This window comes from Athene noctua, chromosome 1 (assembly GCF_965140245.1).
Source record: "Athene noctua chromosome 1, bAthNoc1.hap1.1, whole genome shotgun sequence".
In the NCBI taxonomy this organism is placed as follows: domain Eukaryota; kingdom Metazoa; phylum Chordata; class Aves; order Strigiformes; family Strigidae; genus Athene; species Athene noctua.
In genome coordinates this window covers 122,206,460-122,227,048 of record NC_134037.1, presented here as the reverse complement: position 1 = coordinate 122,227,048, position 20,589 = coordinate 122,206,460, and the positions used below count along the sequence as shown (strand labels likewise).

Here is a 20,589-nt window from a genome sequence, read left to right as displayed (position 1 = left end):
TGAATGGGTTGCAAAGAAGGGGGCCTCATTACCCTTGCAGACCACACCAACCCATGTGGATGAATCCAAGCTATTAGATACCTTACATGACTTGGAAAGCAAGAAGTGTTGAAGACAGGCCTCACTCCAGCAATTAGCTGAATACAGCACACGGCCTCTGCGTTTGGATAGAGTTAATGGGGTTGAATGGAAGTTGCAAAGCTTTTTTGGAGAGTGCACAACTCTAAGGAACAGGCTGGAAAAATGCCTGCAGAGAGCCCCATACTGAAGCTCCCCTGACGTGCCTATGGGTTAGGAAATGGATGACTTCAACCTCTCATCCAGAGAATTTCCTTCACTAAACCAAATTACTTGGGCCACACACTTAGTTGGGATGGATGTACAGAAAAACTATTCCACTGGAGCTACAACAGGAATTTCCATTGCTGTCTCACCAAAGTCAATAAATTTTTGAAGGCTGACAAGCTCCATCTTTACCAATCTTCTTGTTCCTTTTTTTGTGGTGAAGAGTTTTTACAACAGAATACAAATGAACACATTGGAAGTCATTGAGTTTTTGTCTGGAATGATACGATATATTCAGAGGAGTCTATTTTAACATCACTGTAATATTTCTGTGTCGGATTATCCACTGATGTAAAATGGTGTAACTCCACTGAGTGGATGGAGCCACAGTAATGTTATCATCTGAAGCTGGCCCTAATAAGAATGGTTATTGCTTGACTGCAGTAACATTAATCCATGTTTGTTCTAGAAAAGGAGATTTATGTAACTCTTAACAAGTTTAAATCCTTTTTAATATCAAGGTACTGCTAAACTTATGGAAATTAACAGAAAATTTTATCATCAAGCAGTACCAGGAAATAGTAGTGTGATGTACCTTGTGTTCCCAAGGGCCACCAGAAGGACTAGTCATTTATTTTCTAGTCCTAGCAAGGAAATATTGGTAGAGATTTCTAACACTCATTTGTGAGACACTCTGGAAGTCATGTAAGCCATAGAGACAGGTTCTGACCAGTCTTACCTCTGCCTGAAAAAAAACCAACCCACACAACAGCTGGAAAGCATCTTTGATTATGCATGTGGGTAGCTGCTATCAGAGTCTGTCTATAATTCATACATGATTTGTCATACACTATGAAAAAGACTGCTTCTTAGGTGAATCAAACAGATTTTATCCCAAATTAGCCTAATTGGTTCAATCACTGGACTTTTCAGAATCCCAAACATCAAAACCACCAGGCTGATCCCTTCTCTGCAAATGCAGCTTTCATTATATCTCAAGGCAACTTCCAGCCAGGCTGGACAGAATGAGAATTGTCCCCAACTGCAGTGGCACAGTGATGGTTAAACCACTGAGTCACAGCTGGGAACAAATACCCAGGGACAACCCAAACCCGTGTTACATGCCCATGCTTACACACACACACACACACTTGAATTTCGGGACAGTCCTGATAAATCAGAAGGACCTTTATGTGCCTTCAACTCCATTTCAGGAGGGAACACGAGCATACGTATCCCCACAAGCCTCTCTGAGATTTGTAAGCATTTGAAGTGTACAACAGAAATAGCACAGGGAACAAAATCCTGTCCATCTGTCAGTGAATTAGCATGTGATTAAAAAATTCTACTTTGCTGAACAATATGCAGTTGACATTTGTCACACCATGTGGCAGAAATGGACCATGAAAAACTGCACAACAAAGTCAGAAAAGTCAGTCTTCTACAGACCTATCAAAGTGCCTTTTTTTTCAGGAAGTATCTGACAATCTCAACATGAAGGCCTTGAAAACACAGTTTACGTGTTCTTTTACAACTTTTATTACTTGTAAAAGTCCCAAAATTAAAGCCAAGGAAATGGAGCATGTCCTCTACTCACTGAACCCAGGACCCCTTATTCATCAGATCATTTCAGTTCAATAAAGTCTTTAAGTCTCAACCTATGTGTTCACTTTTAAGCATGCCCTTAAACACACCACACAGTTGGGGTGAAGAGAAGTGTGTGCCTAAGTACCTTGCTGAATGGGCTTTCAGGGCTGCATACACAATGACCCTGAAGGAATCCCTCAAAAGACTTTGATATGGAATTAAATACAGAAAGTCTGTGCTAATACTGGATTTGATTTGGCTGTTGATTAGATACCAATAGGTATTCTTGTAACACTGAAGAGCCATCAGATGACTGAGAGCTCTGCAGTCCATGGAAAGTATGGAGTCATGGTGAGGAACAGTGTCTGCTGTGTATTACTAGATCTGCTTCTGGAGTAGTCTTTTCCAACTTTTTTTTTTAATATACATTTTAATGATAAATTAAAATGATCATAAAGGCTTTGGCACCCATGAAGGAAGAGATATAAAATTAAGACAAGACACTACAAATAGCCAATGAAGTGATCTCAAACTAGGAATCAAATGATCAACTACTTTTGTAGTCGTCCCATTTGGGGTTACTCTGGAAAACATAGTTACCCAGTGCTTTCCGCTATTTACTGCAAACACAGTCATTACCACTTTTAACTTTCTGACACACCTTCATCTGCTGTTTTACCTAGGCAGGCAGAAGCACTGGCTTCTTCTCAGGCCAACAGCAATTCATGGCTCTTCTGAGAAAAGATTCTTAAATACCAGAGCACAGAAGAGCCCTTCTCCGTCCATGATAATTACAGTGCACTGTCCAAGGGCTTAGTTCACTGACAATGTAGTAAATACCCTGACTGTAATTATAAATCCAGCTACATCAATAGCCTTTTGCTGTGTCATATTCAATGGAAATTGAATTAAAGACACATTAAATTAAGTAGTCCTGTAGTAGTTCTCTCTCTGTAATTTTCTGGAAGGAACTACTTGGATTAGAAGTATTTGGGTGCTTACAGTTCTGCTTTCCTGGACAAAAAAAAACCCCAACAGGAGCTTTTTAAAGAGTTTGTGAGCTTTTAATAATTTATTCTCCTTGTTTACTTCTGACAGTTCTATCTGTATTCTGTTGCAAGTTTATAACACGCACACTCAAAATCCACTGCCATTCCAAATAATTTATAAACTACAAAATATTTGCAGAAAAATTCAATGCCAAAGAGGTATCTATGTTCAGAATTCAATGAGCTGGTTGCCAGCTGTTGTTAGATGACAACAATATGAAATTGAGGCTAACTATTAGCATAGCTTCATCTAGAACTAAATAACATAATTCCTGCTTTAGGTCACAGTATTATAGGTTAAACTGTTGTCTCAGTGAAATGCCAGTCATAAGGTGAGAGGTGCAGAGGAGAAACTGCTGCCAGATTTCACAACAGCAGGAAGGCAACAGCAGGTCCTGCTACCTAATTCCAAATGGGACTGTACGAGGGACATCTTATTCAAGTCACCGGTATCTTGCAGGAAATTTTCTGGGACAATTAAGAGATTCACACAGGTAATGTCCCAGGCCATCAGCTAATGCAAACCTAAATAGTTTCACTGAAGTCAAGGACTAATAGAGATTTACCCTAGTTGAGGATCTGAAGGGTTTTTTTGTTAAAAAGAAACTTCAACTTGACAGCACAGAAAAATTCAATTACTCTAAACCATTCAGGATTTAGAAGCCAGTTTTCTCCCCAAAAATCAAATCATTGCTACTTTCTGGTCATTAGAGCTATTGAGGACCTTAGTCTGCTCTCACTGAACACAACAGTGTAATTCCCTGGGAAATGCAGTGAGACCAGATCAGACCGCAGAAATAAAGATTTGAGGCAACTCCTTTGTTTTTACTTTTAAAACTCTGACAGAAGAGAACTAGAGAAAGGCAGAGTAAGTACAACATTTCTGGCCCATTGCTAGAGCCTTCAAGCAGCTCATACTCAGTTTGATGTTGGTTCAAGCTGCAATTCATTCATCTGAATGACCTTTTTATGAGTGTTTTATTCCAGACCACAAACAATAAAAATCTATTTTAAGTCTAAAAACAATTTTAAAACAATATCTTACCCCTTCTTCTTGATTGCCTTCTCTAACATTTTCTCGTATGATACCTTTTCTTTATCATATTGTGCCACTATTTTGTCAATTTGTGTGCAGTGCAACTTCTGCATAGCGCTGTGCTCCTGGAAAACAGTAGGACCTTACAATTAGGTTGCTGGATTTTTAATGTTTAGTTTTCTTACAGTGTAAAAATATCAGTGTATGAACAGATAACTTTGACAATGGAATTTAATCTGGTTTAGCCATCTGCTATTAAAGGTTCCAGATATTCCACCATTAAGTGCTAAAACATTTCCTCTTTGTTTGACAGATGAAAATCTGTAGTGGACCTTAAACATATGATATACCTTAAAACAAAAGAATGATAGGGAAAAACCTTTAACTTTTTGAACAAATGTCCAAAATCAGATTTACAAGCTCAGCTCGTAAAATTCAAAGTTTCTGCATGCAGAGGAGAACAAAACTCAACCCAGTCCCCCCTTTCTCCACATATCTCATACCGAGGTGCAGTGCTAGCCCCTTGGCCTAAAAATCAAATAGCTTCAGGTCCAAACATTAGCTAAAAATCAAATCATTAACAACTGACATTCTGGAGATCTGGCCCGTGACCCCTAATAACAGCAGCAATTTTTTAATGAAATTCCACCTTGTTGTAGAGCATCTCCCTTTGCAAGCCATAGTAAGTTGTGCAGGATGACTTTCAACTACACAGGCAGACTGCAAATAACCATTACCTGCTGGTTTTTTTCCCCTCCAAATAATACAGCACATGCTGATGAACTGGACATATAGGACTACCTGTGGAGTATTATGCAGCAATGCTAACCCGCTGTCCCCACTGTAGTTATGTGACTTACATTGGTGAAGTGGCAGAGAAGGTTATCTATGGAAGGTGAGGAAAAAACTATTGCCAGATGAAAAGATGCATCACTAATGCATGTTACACACACAGAGTTCCTTTCCATTACAAGACTGTACCAGAAACAACACGCTTCGCTTAGTGCTCACAAGTAGACTTCATTATTGAACTTGATTTCATACTCTCCTTTATCAGAACAGCTGCTCATAATGATGCAAATATTTAACTACCACAGAGAGCAGTAAATATTGAATTTACATTACAATAGGAAAAATTGCTGTTAATATACGTTGTTTTATTAATATCCAATTACTCCACATTTTATCTAATCATGACAAAAGGCCTTGCATTAATTAATATGGCCTCTTCCAGGGCTTTATCTCTGTTTTGTTTTATAGCTCATTTTGCATTTATTCTACCCTTGCTATTCTACTGCTCTTTGTTATTATTTTCTATACACCTGTTTGTCTTATCACTGTTTCTTCCTCTAAAAATGCTAATTAAAGAGTTTTATATTCACTTTTACCAAAACATTAATATAAATGTTATGATGCTTTTAAAAATCTATCCCTGGGCTGTACCTGAGCATTCCAACATCTGCCAAGCACTTCCCTGGGGAACATGCACAGCATCCAAATTTTGTATTTAGAGTGGGCAACTGAATTTTCTGTTCTACAGAGGATTTATGAGGGGAACAAATAGACTCCATCAACATGAAAACATGCCAGCTTCACCAGGGAGTATTTACACTGACTAACAAAGTAGGAACAAAATATGGACAGTGAAAAGAATGACATAAGCTTGACAGCACCAGCCATCCCAGAGGTGAAGTGACTGAGAGCATCTCACAAACTACCCACTCTCCCCTAGAGAGACAATACAATTCTTGCTATAAAAGACTAAGCGCAAACATTGCAAAGCATGAGACATCTGCCCACTCATGTGACACTCCTCCATCATCTGCAAGGGCATATCACATAGAGCTAGAGTCCCTGCTTTTCCCTCAGGACAACAGTGATTTATGCCTTCTCACTTTATCACAAACTCACTGTAATTTTTGCAGACTCCTCTTTCCTGCTACTTACTGCTCATGCACAACTCTATTTTGTATCTGAAACAGATATATCCCCCTCATTCCCTCCCTAGTCCACCTCCCCCTCCAGTTCATGGAACATGCATTTGTTCGTGCACAATATAAAGAGCTTGAAGAGGAAGACAGGCTACTAACAACCTCCACATGCATGGCACAAAGAGTACTAGGAGGCAACACCCTACCAGAGGTCCCTTGAATTGTATGACCTTCAACCCCTGGCACACTATTTAAAATGGGTTAGCTGATGTTAGTGTGATTTTCTGTCAATGCTCAAAGGAAAATTTATCACAAACTTCTGCATCCCAAATTTCTGTCAAGATTCTAAGAAATAGGAGTTTGGTCTATAGCATCTTAAAACACCCTCTTTTTTTTTTTTTTTTTTTGCAGATGCAAACAAAATTTCAGGTGGTAATGTGTTCTATTGGTCCAGAATATGTTTGCAGATAAAAGTGTCCTCAGCCGGGTCTCTCATAATTTCCTCAAGTCCAGTGAATTTGCAGTTTGAGTTCAGAAATATGTTCACAAACCACATTTAATGATACTACAGACCGAAGCCATAGTTCAGCCAGGGTTCTGAGAGGCCACCTAATTGATATAACTAGACTCAAATCACAGCAAGATTATCCATGTGGAAAAGTAAAGAATCATATGTAGTTCCACTGGGGGGGCAGGGGTGGAAATCACAATTCAGTCTATTTAAGAGAAAAGGAAGTAAGTTCCTATGATGCAAAGTGATATTCCTGTCTGGTATCTCTTTGAAGCAATACAAATACTCCTGCATATAACTGAAAAATGGTCTGGAGGATTCTCATTACAGAATATGAAAATGAGGAAACAGAGAAAAAGAAATTATCATTTCCAAATCACCAATCCATTTTGCAGAACTTTAATAATCTAGAGTCCCACAGTCTTTGGTACTGCTGCTTTTGCATTGTGAAATTGAGATCATTATGTTTTGTTTTTTTTTTTTTTTTACTAGGCTTTATTTCAAACAGCACATATATGCAATGTCAATATAAATGTGCAGGAGATGAATTCTGGGATTTATATTTTTGGGTGGTAAATATGCAAATTCTGGTTACTGTCTATGGCCATATTAAATTCCTTAAGGGGACATTTGTGACTATCACTGTCTTGTCTGAAACTGCTAGAACTGTACATCACAATCATCTGTTGTGCTGTTGACTGTTAGAGAATATATCAAGATAATCCCTCAGTATCCTTCCTCTTCTGTCTAACCCAAGCAGCACAAAAACTACGTGACATTCCTACAAAATATTAAAATTCAGTAGGGGCCCATGGAAGCAGGCTGCTAACAGATTAAATCAGTGACTGAGACTTACATATGCACATCTGCTTGCCTTTATAGACCATCTACCCGTGATGGCACCCCAGATCATTCATCTAGCCACTGCTGAAGATCTAACTTGATAAAAAAGATATAAACCAGTGGACATCAGACACATCAGCCATTCTGCAGCTGCACATTAATATTCATACTGGGAGATTAAAGTTACTTCAGGCAATGTAGTCTAGAAGTACTTTCAGAAGCTGCTCAGTGTAGGCATTTTTATGAATGCACTGTTTAAAGAAAAACATTTCTGCAATATGTAGAAGTGGCTGGACACAAAATCACCAAAAGCACAGGTTAACAGACCTAAGATTCATGAGAAAGTTACTGCTAACATGAAATTTTTTTTCAGATCGTGACCATTATGTTAATTTGCCACTGGTTTTCAAGAGTCAAACAAAAGGAATACTACAGTATCAGATGTTGATATCTTGCAGAAGAAGTGCCACTACAAAAGTATTCTGTTTTGCCTGCTGGCACGCCTGTCTAATGGTGTCAAAAAGGTGCATTTCACATGCCTGGATTTTAAACAGACCCATGAAGGATAGAATATCTTTGTTGCTTTCTGTACTTTTGAAGAACTTGCCACTACTGCCTCACTGTCCTTTAAATAATGGCAGTATTATAGACGATGTAATAGAACACAGTTCAACAATTTCAAACTCCTCGCAGCAGCTACTTATCTACTTTAAAGTGACAGAACATGACCATGATGTAATCTGTCATGCAGACAGAATCCCAGACGCCTTCTGGCACCAGTTTCTCAGATCCCACTGATTCCTGTGGCACCTCAGTAATCTCAGGCAATAAAATAACAGTGACAGTCATTTCTTTAAAAGTAACATTTTTTTCCCATTTCTTTTTGCGAATGTGAGGATTCTTGAGGAAGCTCATCCATTTCTTGACAGGGACACTTACTCATTTCTTTCCTCTCCCTGTCCCAGCTTATAGGACCAGCTTTGCTCACTGTCCAACAGATGACAAAGAATTTGCCCTAAGAGTTAAGTACAAAGATTTACATATAATCCTTTCAACATGTTCCTCCATAAAAATACTGTATTTCTCATGGTATCATCAAAGAAATCTGTGTTAGCTTCCTACTTCTGGGCTTGTCCTACGTTCTTTGCGTACATTCTCACAGTGATCTGCCTTATTCCAGATTCAGAATGTCCTGTTAGGTGAATCTACTTCACAGTGCAAGTCGATGGGCTGAGGTCTGGATCGTGTTCTTTGCTCACAAGAGCAATCATCTGTTTTTCAGCAATCCCAACAGCAGCACGATGCTACCTGAGTAATACTCAGGCCAGCTTACCTTTGCAGAGACTAAACCAACTTGGAGAATATTCATTCTCCACACTTTAACTGCCTCTTCCTTCACAGACAGGCCACAAACTAAGCAGAGGATTTGGTTCAAAAACTAGAGGCAACAGCTCCATTGAAGAACTGAACAGCTTCTTCTGGCTAGATATAAGGAAGACATCTTTTACCATGAGGGTGGTGAAACACTGGCACCAGTTGTCCAGAGAGGTGGTAGATGCCCCATCCCTGGAAACATTCAAGGCCAGGTTGGACGGGGCTCTGAGCAACCTGATCTAGGTGAAGATGTCCCTGCTCATTGCAGGGGGGTTGGACTAGATGACCTTTAAAGGCCCCTTCTAACCCAACCTTCTCTACGATTCTCTGAAGCAGAGAAACTATACTTTGCACACTGACTCTGAAACTGAACTTGCTGTGAAATACTGACACTCTCCAGTATTTGTTACAGTTCATCCTGCCTTTAATTACTACTTGCTCTATTATTCTCTTACAGCCCTTTCAGATTTCTTTAAAAGCATTGTCCCATCTTTGTAGAGCTTTATATATGTACCTCACACATAATTCTCAATTCTGAGCGAAATCTCAACTCCTAACTTCTCACAGACTTTGTGAAAACCAAAATTCTGCACTTTTTTTGCAAGCCACTAATCTGACATTAGGAAACGGGCAAATTTAATTCTATCAGTCACAGACTGGCTGACTAGTAATGATTGATACTAAGAAGAGTGACCTTTCTGCCAATCTAATGATCTCTACCCTACTTAGACTAGATGTCTTATTTTTCCTACACAAAAGCAAAAAGCAACAGTGAAGACTTCATCTCCACCTGCGCAAACAACTTTTTCTTTAAAAGATGGATTAGTAACAAAACCGTCGTAAAGCCAAGCCACAGTGTGTGATGTGTCTCTGTGTGTGTGTGTGTATACGAGGTATTACAGTTGTAAGGAGCTATGCCATGTAGGAAAAACAAATTAGTGATAATATGTAGAGGGATGTTAGGAGAATTTTATTGTGCTGCTGGAGTCAAAATGGCTGAAACACTGAACAGAAGTAAATAAAAAGAAAGATAGCATCAAAGAGTGTCACAGTGTCACATCCTGAAAAGACCTGCACCAGTTAATTTTTGTATTAATCTGGAAATGTGGTGTCTCTAACAATCCTATAATCTGAGAAAACAGATGCTGATACGATTTTATACAGAGCAACCAACTTCTGCCAGCCAGCATTTCAGTGGAGCTGCTGATACTTCTCTGCACTGAGCGGATGTTGTCAGTAAAAGGGACCCTTACTGCTGTCGTCTTCCTTAGCTAGCTCTGCCCAGGGCTACAGATTAGCTCCTACACTGCTTAGATCAGAGCTCCTTCCTCTCTCTCTTCTACACTTGCATGTATTCATTTTCCATAATGCAATTTCCAACTTTAGATAGAAAAGTATTGGGCTTTTGTTCCCTTAAACAACACAAAAAATTCCCTTCTGTTTACTTATTCCTCCAGATCTGTGGGGTGTCTGTGGTTAAATGAGAGTCAACCTATGTCTGGTTCTTCAATTCCGTCTGCTTAATACACAGGCTTCCTCAAGCTGATCATGGATAACTGACTGCAAAGCTCTCCCAGTCCATCCCAACTGATCAGATGCATTGAAAACAGTGATGAGTACACCAAGCACTTCCCTATGATCATCTGTGAGCTAATATGCCTGCACTTTTCTGCTCAGACACTCTCCAAATCGAAGAAGTCGCCCTTACTGGAACCTTTAGCAAGGCATGCTCTAGACAGGCACTTTCTTGTTAGGACAGACTTGCACTCTGTACTTAAGACCAGCAGGACACAGGCTGGCTCAGATCTAAAATAGCTGTGCTTGAGCTAATGCTGAAAGCCCTTCTGAGCACACAGCATTTTCAGATTGTGGCTGGCAATTTTTTCCTCACATTAGAGGAAGCAAGTGCAAGCCTGAACAGATGGATCAATTTTTTTAACATTAGCAAGTGCAGTCTTGGCTCAGATATCCTTACACTACTGTGGGTCACACATATCTGGGACACAGATCATTGAGTGTGGCTGTTTTCTATGTAACCATGGTACCACTTTCATTTGCAAAAAGCTGCTATAGCGAACTGCTGGATGTTGTCCAATGAATGAGAAAGTAGTGTTTAAAAATAAGCAGCCCCCTAAAAGATCAACCCTATGAAGGTCTAGTTACTAGTCCATGCCCAGAAATGTGGATGACAGACTTTCTTGAGTGTCAGCTTTGCACACACTAAAATGGAGAAATCACTTGTTTCCCTTCTGTATGGAGTCAGTAGGGAGTCTGAAATGTAACTGTTTCATTTTCTTATACTACTTTTAATACCAAAAGCTCTACAAAAGTGCCGATTAGTGAAAGTAATTTCTTCATACTTCATTGTCCAGACACAAAGTCCCACGCCCAAACAACAGTCATGAAAATAAACACAAAGACTGATACTGAAAATGGCCAGACAACTACATTACATCAGACCTGCAATGAAATCTGCTATCAAAGAGAGCAAGGGAATAAATGCCCCAAAAGCCCAGCATTAATTTGTATGTACAACCAAAATTCAAAACTTAAGATACTTTCTTCCCTTGTTATGCCTCTTTCTGTAACATGAACGATGGTTTTCTAATGATCAAAGGCAGAAGAAAATTGGCTGTGATTTTCTAATGTAAAGTATATTTGCGACAGTGTTGCACATATTTGGGACACCACTGCCAAGAGTACCAAGCAAAAAGCTGACTAAGAAGCGATTAGCAGATATAAGTGAGGAGGAATAGGGCATTTCATTTTTCAGTTACACATTCCAGTTCTCTCTGGTGATTTTGCAGTTTCTCCAATGCCCGTTTTCAACGCAGCACCCTCTCAACATCATTACTGCCTTATTTTCCAAGCTGCCTGTCAATATGTCATGCAAGAGAGAGCTAAATAAAATCATTCCCTGAAAAAGGTGAGCTTTGGATGCTTATAGGGATCAAACAAATGTGCACCAAAACTCAGGGAGACAGACAAATGGCTGATAAAGGGAAGATTTTCTCACTGGAGCATATTCCAGCACATTTAAAACATACATGCCTTTCTTGGTGGTCCAGCTACTGTTCCTCATTTTTTCCCCTACAATCTAATTAGGAGCTGTCTCTGCTCGTGAGTGCTGTAACTTTTTTTTAATTAGAATGTGTGGCTCAGAGAGCTCTTCATGATCATACCTTTGCATGTTTCTTCTTTAAGGCATTAAGTTCTTTCTGCTGTTTCTTTAAATGCTTTATATAAGCCTGCAAAAGGAGAAGTTGGATCAATTTTTCTGCGATTATATTGACTTTAACTAGATAAAATTCTGGCTACTTTAAACAAATAATGAGGAATGCATCTTGAAAAGCTTGTGTCCATACTTACCTTCATTTGCTTCAAATCTTCTATCTTCACTTGGGGAATAAGGTCTATACCTAGGAAAGTATTGATACAGTTTATCTAAAACTTCATAAACACTAGTATATCTCAATTTAAATTTACCACAGAAACCTACATTTAAGTTAGCATTTATTTAATGGTTTTTGTCACGTAAAAAATAATTGTAGGTTAATGACAAAATTCTTAATCAAGATATGGCTAAGATACAGTTAATTTCCTTTTCAAATGCACTGCTCAATACATTGTCTTGTGAAAAAAGAAATGGATCAATGGTGTATTTGAATCACATACAGTTTTGGACTGAAGTGTCAAAACACAGCAACCTAAGAACTGAAAAAGCTCCTTTTCTGAAAACACAGAAAACCATTTATGTACATTATAATTGATCCATGCAAACTTCAGAATTTTGGTCCATAGCTGGAGACTGTTCTGGCACCGCTCATTTCAGGGCGGAGGCTTCTTGGGTAAGGTTCTATATGACTACATAAAGAGTTAACTGAAGTTAGGTATACTACTTCTCCTCAATTTAAAACATAAATATCACAGGAGTGAAAATTCATGTACAGCCTGTATGCTAATGGAGGTAAAAATCTGCATTTTTGTTAATATCAGACTATGAGAAAAGGAGCAACAGTACACTCAAGACTAAAGGAGAGTTAAAAATGGACAAGAAACTCAAAATCATAAGTGAAAATTCTAATGAAAATTCAATACGACAATCAAATCTATCACACAAGAACAACAGTACTATTTAGATGAATGAAAATGTATTTTGATCACCTTAACTGCAATGCAAACAAAACCCAATATCATTTCATGTCTATGCTTTAATAAATACTTTGTGACATGTTAGGACTTTTTTTTAAAATAAAGCACATCCTACATGCAATCATTAATAAAAATGTCATCAATGCCATGAGAGTTCTAATGCATATATATTTTTTTATTTTTATTTTTTAGTTTTTACAGAAATAATGTTTGCCTGTACATAAATACACTGCAAACATATTTAGTTAACTGCTCTTAATAGTGTCTGTGGACTATAAGATTTCCTCTGCCTTGAAAAGGACTTTCTGCCTTTTAAGGTGAATTTAACTGGAAAATATTCAGATGCTGTTAGAAAAAAAAGAAAGGTAGGGGGAGGAGGCAATGTCCCTAGGGAACATGAATTTTTTATTTTCTTAGAAGCATAAGATTCTGCTCAATTATATGATATTAACATCAGTAAATAAGACTGGAAAAGATTTAGGCACAGATAGAGGCTGAAGTTTTCAAAACCACAAATCACTTAATTACTGAAAGTCAGAATAAAAAACTCCAATGTTCTTGTTTATTTGAAAGCCTTCCCCATACACCCTATCTTGATGGATATGTAATTTCTAATAGCAAGGTGAGTTGTATATTGTAACAGTGGTAGAATTTTTTAGATCTTAAAAGATCACAGAGATTAAGTAAAACAAAATAAAGATCCTTACACAGAATATAAAAATTAACAGCTCTATTTTGACATGCGAGAATACGGATAAAAATGGTTGCAGACAAGAATACATAAGTACTAAAATCCCAGTTTAAGACCAGGACTGCATCAGGTGTGCTGTGTTCTAAAAAAACTTCCTTGGGTTTTTATTTTAAAATGCAGACTCATTTACTTTGTTCACCAGGTCTGACTCCATGGCAACCAGGAATTAGTTGCCAACCACCGCAAACTTCATGCTTAATTAATGCATAATAAAATTAATACTTGTGCATCTTGGTGATGATATATGAAATATGAAAACTAGCTCACTGCATAAAAATCTGTGTCTTACACGAGAGAAGAACTTTCTGAAAGAGTTCAGGTGCTAGAGACAACCTGTTTTATTGACAAAAGTGACTCCAGAGAAATGGCATCTTGTTTCTCAAGAGATCCTTTCACATGTGTGCATTCAGCCATGTCTGCTTAAATTTATGATCAAGAGCAGTCAGTGCTCCTTTTCACTCTCATCAACTCCTTTGGGCCAAGGCAGATGAAAGAGAGTGAACCAGATTCTAATTCTTGTCGCCCATTAACAGAAATATTTATTGTGTGTCATTCAGCTGTACAAATTTGTTTTCTCACTTAATCTTCATTACCTGTAATGACATGTGAGAAACAAATAATTCCATTTGACTCTACAAGATGATTTTGTAGAGTGAACAGTGAATAGCGAGGAAAAAATACTTATTCACTTATAAATGAGCACATTTAATATGGATATTTTTTACAATAAACATGCCATTTCCATAATCACTATTCAGAGTAAGACCACACATTGAAAACATTTCTAATTGTTGGGAAATCTCTATAGAATCCAGTGAATTCTAAATACCTTTAATTACTTAAATCTGCAACTCTGCCAAGGGATTTGCAGAGGGAGAAAAAAAAAGCAGAAGAGTTTCTTCTGTGGAGTATGTCAGAAAATAGTCATTCTCATTGGCATTCCTCCAGTAGATCTTTAGTAAACTACTCCCAGAATCATGTGGGTTACTGCTATTGGCAGTAGGTATGAGCTACACAAAGAGGTCACTTAGTAAAATAAAGCTGTATTGGCTTTATACAGCCATTATAATAATACGCAAAATTTATTTGTAATTTATTTGTAGACAAAGACCATTCTCAATGGCAAAAGAAGTTACCTTCTGAAAGGGCAAGAATGAGTAGAACTGCGAAACTAAAATTGAGTAATGAGCATTTCTGTGACTTTCTGAATCACTTCAGAACTGAGGGAGTGGCACGTGATTTTTGTCTACCTTTCTTAGCATCGGTTCCAGATCCAAAGCCTGCAGTGGTACTTGGTCGAAGTTCAGAGCTACTCTGAGGCGTTACGTTGGCTTTGGCATTATTGGCTTTTCCTTTCCTATCATTCTTTGATGTGTCATTTGGTACATCAGCTATATCACTCTGAAAGAAACATTCACATCATTTTTAATTAATTGTTGTTTTACCTGTAGTATAAAAGTTGGGGCATGGGAAATTTCTGAACTTGCTTACTTTAAGCATAATTAAGAAAATTGCAACATACTTTCAAACAACACGATACTCAGTATTTGTAACCTATTTTAAATTGATACCTACTAAAATTTCTCATTTCTTAAAATTTCTACTTCTAAGGGACGTGTTAGTATCATCCATGAAAAGCCAGTTAGGGAATGGTATTTCAGTACATGTTAACTAACAATTAATTTCAGAGCACGACAAAGAGGCTTATAGTTGAAAATGACAAATTATAAGGTAACATGCATCGATTGGAGAAGGACTGGTTTAATTTTAAAAAAAGAACAGAGCATGAACATAAATGGACTGTATTTGTCATTAAGTTCCACTTACAGTTTCAATACCCATAGCTCTCATTTGGTCTGCTCTTTTTTCTGTAATAGACAAAAATTTCTTTGGATCTGATAAAGCATCCACAATATCTGTAAGAAAAAAAAAATCAACTTTTTTTGATCTTTGGAGGCATTTGGAAATTAATCTTTTAAAAGAGCTTTATTCTACTGCTTGTTGTTATGAGCTATGGCTTGCAACAATAGTCCAACTTTCAATAGTGAACTTGGCAGGACTGAAAGCATGGTTGGACTAGATGATCTTCAAGGTCTTTTCCAACCTAGAAGATTCTGTGAAAGCACTCATCGCCACAGCACTTGAACACACTAGGAACATGAATCAGTTTCTAATACACCAACGGAGTAGTATCAATCCAGATACCTTGTTTCGGAAAAACACACTGACTCCATCAGACCCAAGTTACCCTAACATACTCCCAGCTGATGACACTAGCATTTGAGACCAGGACAGGATCTCCTGAGCCACAAAGAACTAACAACTTTGCCTCTTGGTTGTTGGGAGGCAGGACTGACTGACTTGGGACTGCAGGGACTTGGAGAAAATGCTCTTGTATTTCCTCACTAAACAACAGTTTCAGATGGGTGGTTAAAATAATCGGGGAAATCTGTTCGGAATCACCTTTGTGATGCTCCATGTCTGGAACATGACAGGCTGTGAAATGGCTTTTCTATGAATTATAATGACCAGTATCCGAATCTGGCACATGACACAGTACCACCAGTGGTATCACAGCGCTACCCAGCACCACATACCGTATAGATTATTGAATCTGTTTTTCATATGCAGTGATCAATGTGCAAGCATAGGTTTACAGGAAGACAAAGACACATGAATCTTTATCTGCATATTGATTAATCCCTTTCCACGCTTAATTTCAACAGTCAAAGAATTCACAAATGGCAAAGGAGGCCTTCCACAGCAAGAAATTATTTTAGAAATTAAAGTGATTCAGCACCTACAATAATAACGCATTCAGAGACCACAGCAGTGATCTGTTTTGATGATCCCTCTGAAACTTTAACTTCAATATTACAGAGAAAAGGGTCACTGATCTCAGTTAATAAGCCTTCCTTGTCAGAGCAGTAATTTAAGAAAGGAAGTCTGGACGCTGCAGCCCAACTGACTCATCATTCACTACAAAATATTGTCATTTAATTAACTCAGGTTTTTTGTCATGACCATTAGGAGGAGCATGAAAGTGCTTCACTTGCAAGAAAGCTGTTTCTTTGCAGAATGCTGCAAAGCCCTATTTTTGGCTGCTTATGAGTACAAGATAAATGCTTTTATACCCTTATATTCTAGATGGCCTCACTTGCAGAAATAATGACCTATTATGCTATGACAGTTCTGACACTCACTGTTTTTATCATCGTTGGAATTTTGCCCATGTTTCATGTCATCCTTTCAGCCATTTTCCAAGTTAGCTTAGAATGATGCAAGACAGAGAAGATGGTCCACTGACCAGGACTGTAAAATAACCAACTCATCCAAAGCTTTGCAAAGAAACTTGCTATCCTTCTTGTGCAAACTAGGGGCTGGACTGTATCATCTTCCTTTCAACCTAAGCTGTTCTATGAAATGTCCCTCTGAACTTACTGGTTGCATTTCTCAAGCAAAAAAAAAAAGCACAGAGCTCCCATTACAACAAAAGTTGTATTATACACACAGCATTTACCCTTGACAGCTCTATCTACACAAACAGGTTGCCTCCAACAACTGTATGACCCAACGACGTCTTCTGAAACTTACTTCCTATACACAAAAACCATGCAGAAGTTATTTTCAGCTGTAACAATAGCCTTGTAGCTCAGCACTGTTTCCCCTTTCCCTAACTTCATAAGTATGTCTTTTTGTCCTTGGCACACACTCTTCAATGAAAATCCAGGACTACCCTGCTAACATGATGCGTCATTTGAAAACGGAACCTGATTATCACCAGCTTCAAGGTAAAAATGACTAACATGTCTGGGAGAGCAAGACCCTTTGTAAATTGTATTACTAACCATACAAGCACATCACCAAAGGGTCAGCATTTCTACAAGAGGGATGTGACTCATCACTGCTGCTCATATTGTCATTTGTCCTCTGCTTACGTTCCTCCTTCTCCTCAGTGAGGTAAGGTGGGGGTGGGGGATAGCATTTTGTAGAAGAATCGCAATTAAATAGAAAACTAGGAAAGTCACTGGGAGAGTACATTACAGGGGACTCTAACCACTAACCTAAGTAGCCATGTTTACTTACATACAGACTTCTAGTACAGAAGCTTCTCTTTGGAGAATGCTACTTCATCTGCATTCATTTATGCCAGTATTGTGTTTTACTGTGAGCAGAGTAGCTGATGCAAATAAACTACAAGAAATTACTAAGTTAAATGAAAAATAAAATTATGCATCTTTTAAAGCCTACAGTACATTACCCATTCTAGCTATTATTCGGTGCTCATACAGGTTAAAAATAAAAAAAGTAGGCAGCTATTGAATTGAGTTATACTTTCCTACCAGTTTGCTAAAACAACCATGGAGATCCTAATGATAGCTCATAAAACAAAAAGAAGTTCACACTGCAGATAAGTAAATAAAAAACACATGCCAACAGAATAGTAATGACTTCACCCAATTGTCAAAAGTTACTTCCCAGTTGTTCATCATGACATTGTTCTATTATCAATGAGAAAAATACACAAGACGCATCAAAACTATCTCAGAAGGGAAAGGAGAACTAATAATTGAACTAATTTAGTTCATGTTAATATGGAGTCTGTTTTTCCCCACACAGACAGTAAGCTATGACAACCAGTTCTCTCATTCTAGTAGCATTTTATTGTAATGACACTGTTACTTAGGGGTAGTTATGATTTTCTATGTCCTCACCTCTGCCAGACAAACCACCATGTACCACCTACATGTAGAAATGCTGACAATGTAGTAGATCAACCAGTACTGAATTGTACACAATTTGCAAAGTCTAAACTGGTGTTCAAATTATCTTTGAGGAAGAAGTCTTTCAGTTCTGCATCTGTATACACAGTTTAAAAAAGAAAACAGAAATACTTTTTTCCCTACGTGACCTGTATACACAGCAGCTTCAGCCACCTCCAACTCTGCAAAGTTTAAATTCTACTTTTAGAAAAAGTGTGGTATTATTCAGAAGAACATCAATCCTAAATCAGAAGCATGTCCCTAGTTTAGAAAATGTTTTAACTGGGTCATTTACTGACAACAGCTGAAGTTCAGGAAAGAGTTAAAGCACATGCTTAAATGTGTTCCTTAAATTCATAGTTCAATTACTGCCTTGAGAATCTCAAGCTTATACAGAAGCTCAAATTTGTCTTGAGACAAAGTCCCTGAAGTTAAATACTGTAGATGAAACATGCTGCATAAAGGCATGGTAGTGCTCCAAGACCTGTGGCAAAACTCCAGCTGACTTGCCAGCAATCAGGATTTCCACATATGAACAACACAAAGGCTTCTGTAAATGCTTAACTTTTCCCACAAAATCTTGTTACTGAAGTCTAGGCTCATTCATTTTTTTTAAAGCTTAGATAAATACCAGCAAATATAGACTGGAAGATACACTATTATATCAAGTAAGTCTTCCCTTTCTCCAGTTTATACTATGGAAATGACACTCAGAGAAGTCGCAGTAATGCTCTGCATAAGACAGCAATCATTTTTGCAAAGAGCAAAACATCATTTCTATCAGTAACGTTTTCACCAATCAACTCTAAGGTGAACTTCATTTTGCTGCAGAGTCAGAGCACTAACATTTAGTGCAATTTCTATTTTACAGTTTTAAATTTTTATTGTCTAATGTACAAGCAAATTTCATCTGCAGTGAAGAAAACATTTCCCAGAGGTACACCTTCAGGGTGAACTTGCCCATTACACTGATTTAAGTGGTGTAATGACTATTCTCAGCTGTTTGTTCCTAGCCACATGTGGCAATTTGCCACCACTCAGTATAAATGACCACGGCCCAGCCAACCTGATCATGGAAATGGCTCACATTAAAAATTACTTTCTTGAAAACCCCAAAATAATTAAACCACACTAAAAACATGTAAAATTGGGAGAGAAAAATGCAGAAGGGTTTTGGACACTAAACCATTTCACTGTCCATTGTTAACAATATGCCAATATTCTCGAGAATACAAAAGTGGTTTTATTTGAATAAACATGACTAGCTTCTGCATCAATTGTTTATACACCAATAGGCCAAACAATGTAGTTAAAGTACATGTTAGCCTTACAAATATTTATGTCAGAAATAACGTAATAAACAAAAAAAAGTAAAATCAGCAGAATCTTCCTAAAATGTCAACAGAGAAAATTAAATTGAACTAACTAGTATTAGCTTATTTTACATATTATTTTGTCATTTAACAGATACACGTCATTATTAACACCACCAAGGCAGGAACTTGGTCTGAAAGCTGGTTTCTTAACTGAATATGCAGGGTTTCCAAGGAGTTAAACAGCTTAATCTTTCCAATACTCCAACACTGCGTGTCTGCTTCTGGTTGGCATACTGACACCACTGAACTCCAGTACTTCCACACCAACACTCAAGATGTATAGCACACTGAGGTACAGGTTTATCTCACCTCCAAAACCATCAGGCACATATGTTTTAAGCACAATGTTGCAGAAAACCGTTGGAAGAGAGAGTGGTTTGTTGCCCTCATTCCGAAGAGAAATGTGTCTGTAACCTGCTTGCAGACCATCCAGAGGCAGGATCCTCTGACCAATCAACTTATTATTGTCATCATACACTGCTATTCTCAGGACAGCAAGATCAGGGAGAATAACCTGGAAAGCCATAAAATGAAGAAATTCAATGACTAATACAGTAGCACCCTCCCCACCTCCCATGCTTGAACTGTTTACTTTGTAAGCTGGAAACAGACTATGGTCACTATAAGATAATGTCATTCCCTGCAAACTGCACAGTTTAAGATGAATCTTTCCTAGAAAAGCTTTCTTCCACCCTAAATAGCAGGTAGATTTCAGAATATGCAAATCCTGCAGCTTACAGTTACACTAGCTAAATATTTTGCATATTTATTTTTCATTACCAAAGACTGGAGACATTGATAAGAAGGCATGGAAATACTACATGGGAAATGACAGCTACAGCACCAATCGAAGGGGAGATAGTGCTGAGTCAGAAGGACTTATGACAGAAAGATGGGATTTGGGATGTATCCAAAAGGGCAACGAGGAATG

The 20,589-nt window shown here is 38.0% G+C and overlaps 1 protein-coding gene across 22 annotated transcripts in view; it reads right to left on the bottom strand.

The window, feature by feature from the left end:
- Nucleotides 1–20,589, bottom strand: part of PLCB4 (phospholipase C beta 4) — a 220,632-nt gene that overhangs the window by 20,851 nt on the left and 179,192 nt on the right. For 21 of the 22 annotated variants that reach the window (XM_074913462.1, XM_074914048.1, XM_074913212.1 and 18 more), the window contains 6 exons: nt 19,968–20,172; nt 15,347–15,435; nt 14,770–14,920; nt 11,986–12,035; nt 11,799–11,864; nt 3,967–4,082 (listed from right to left, as the gene is read on the bottom strand). In XM_074913462.1, the coding sequence (XP_074769563.1) occupies nt 3,967–4,082; nt 11,799–11,864; nt 11,986–12,035; nt 14,770–14,920; nt 15,347–15,435; nt 19,968–20,172 (677 nt within the window). The remainder of the gene's footprint in view (nt 1–3,966; nt 4,083–11,798; nt 11,865–11,985; nt 12,036–14,769; nt 14,921–15,346; nt 15,436–19,967; nt 20,173–20,589) is intronic. The other variant, XR_012634300.1, reaches the window with a different exon arrangement.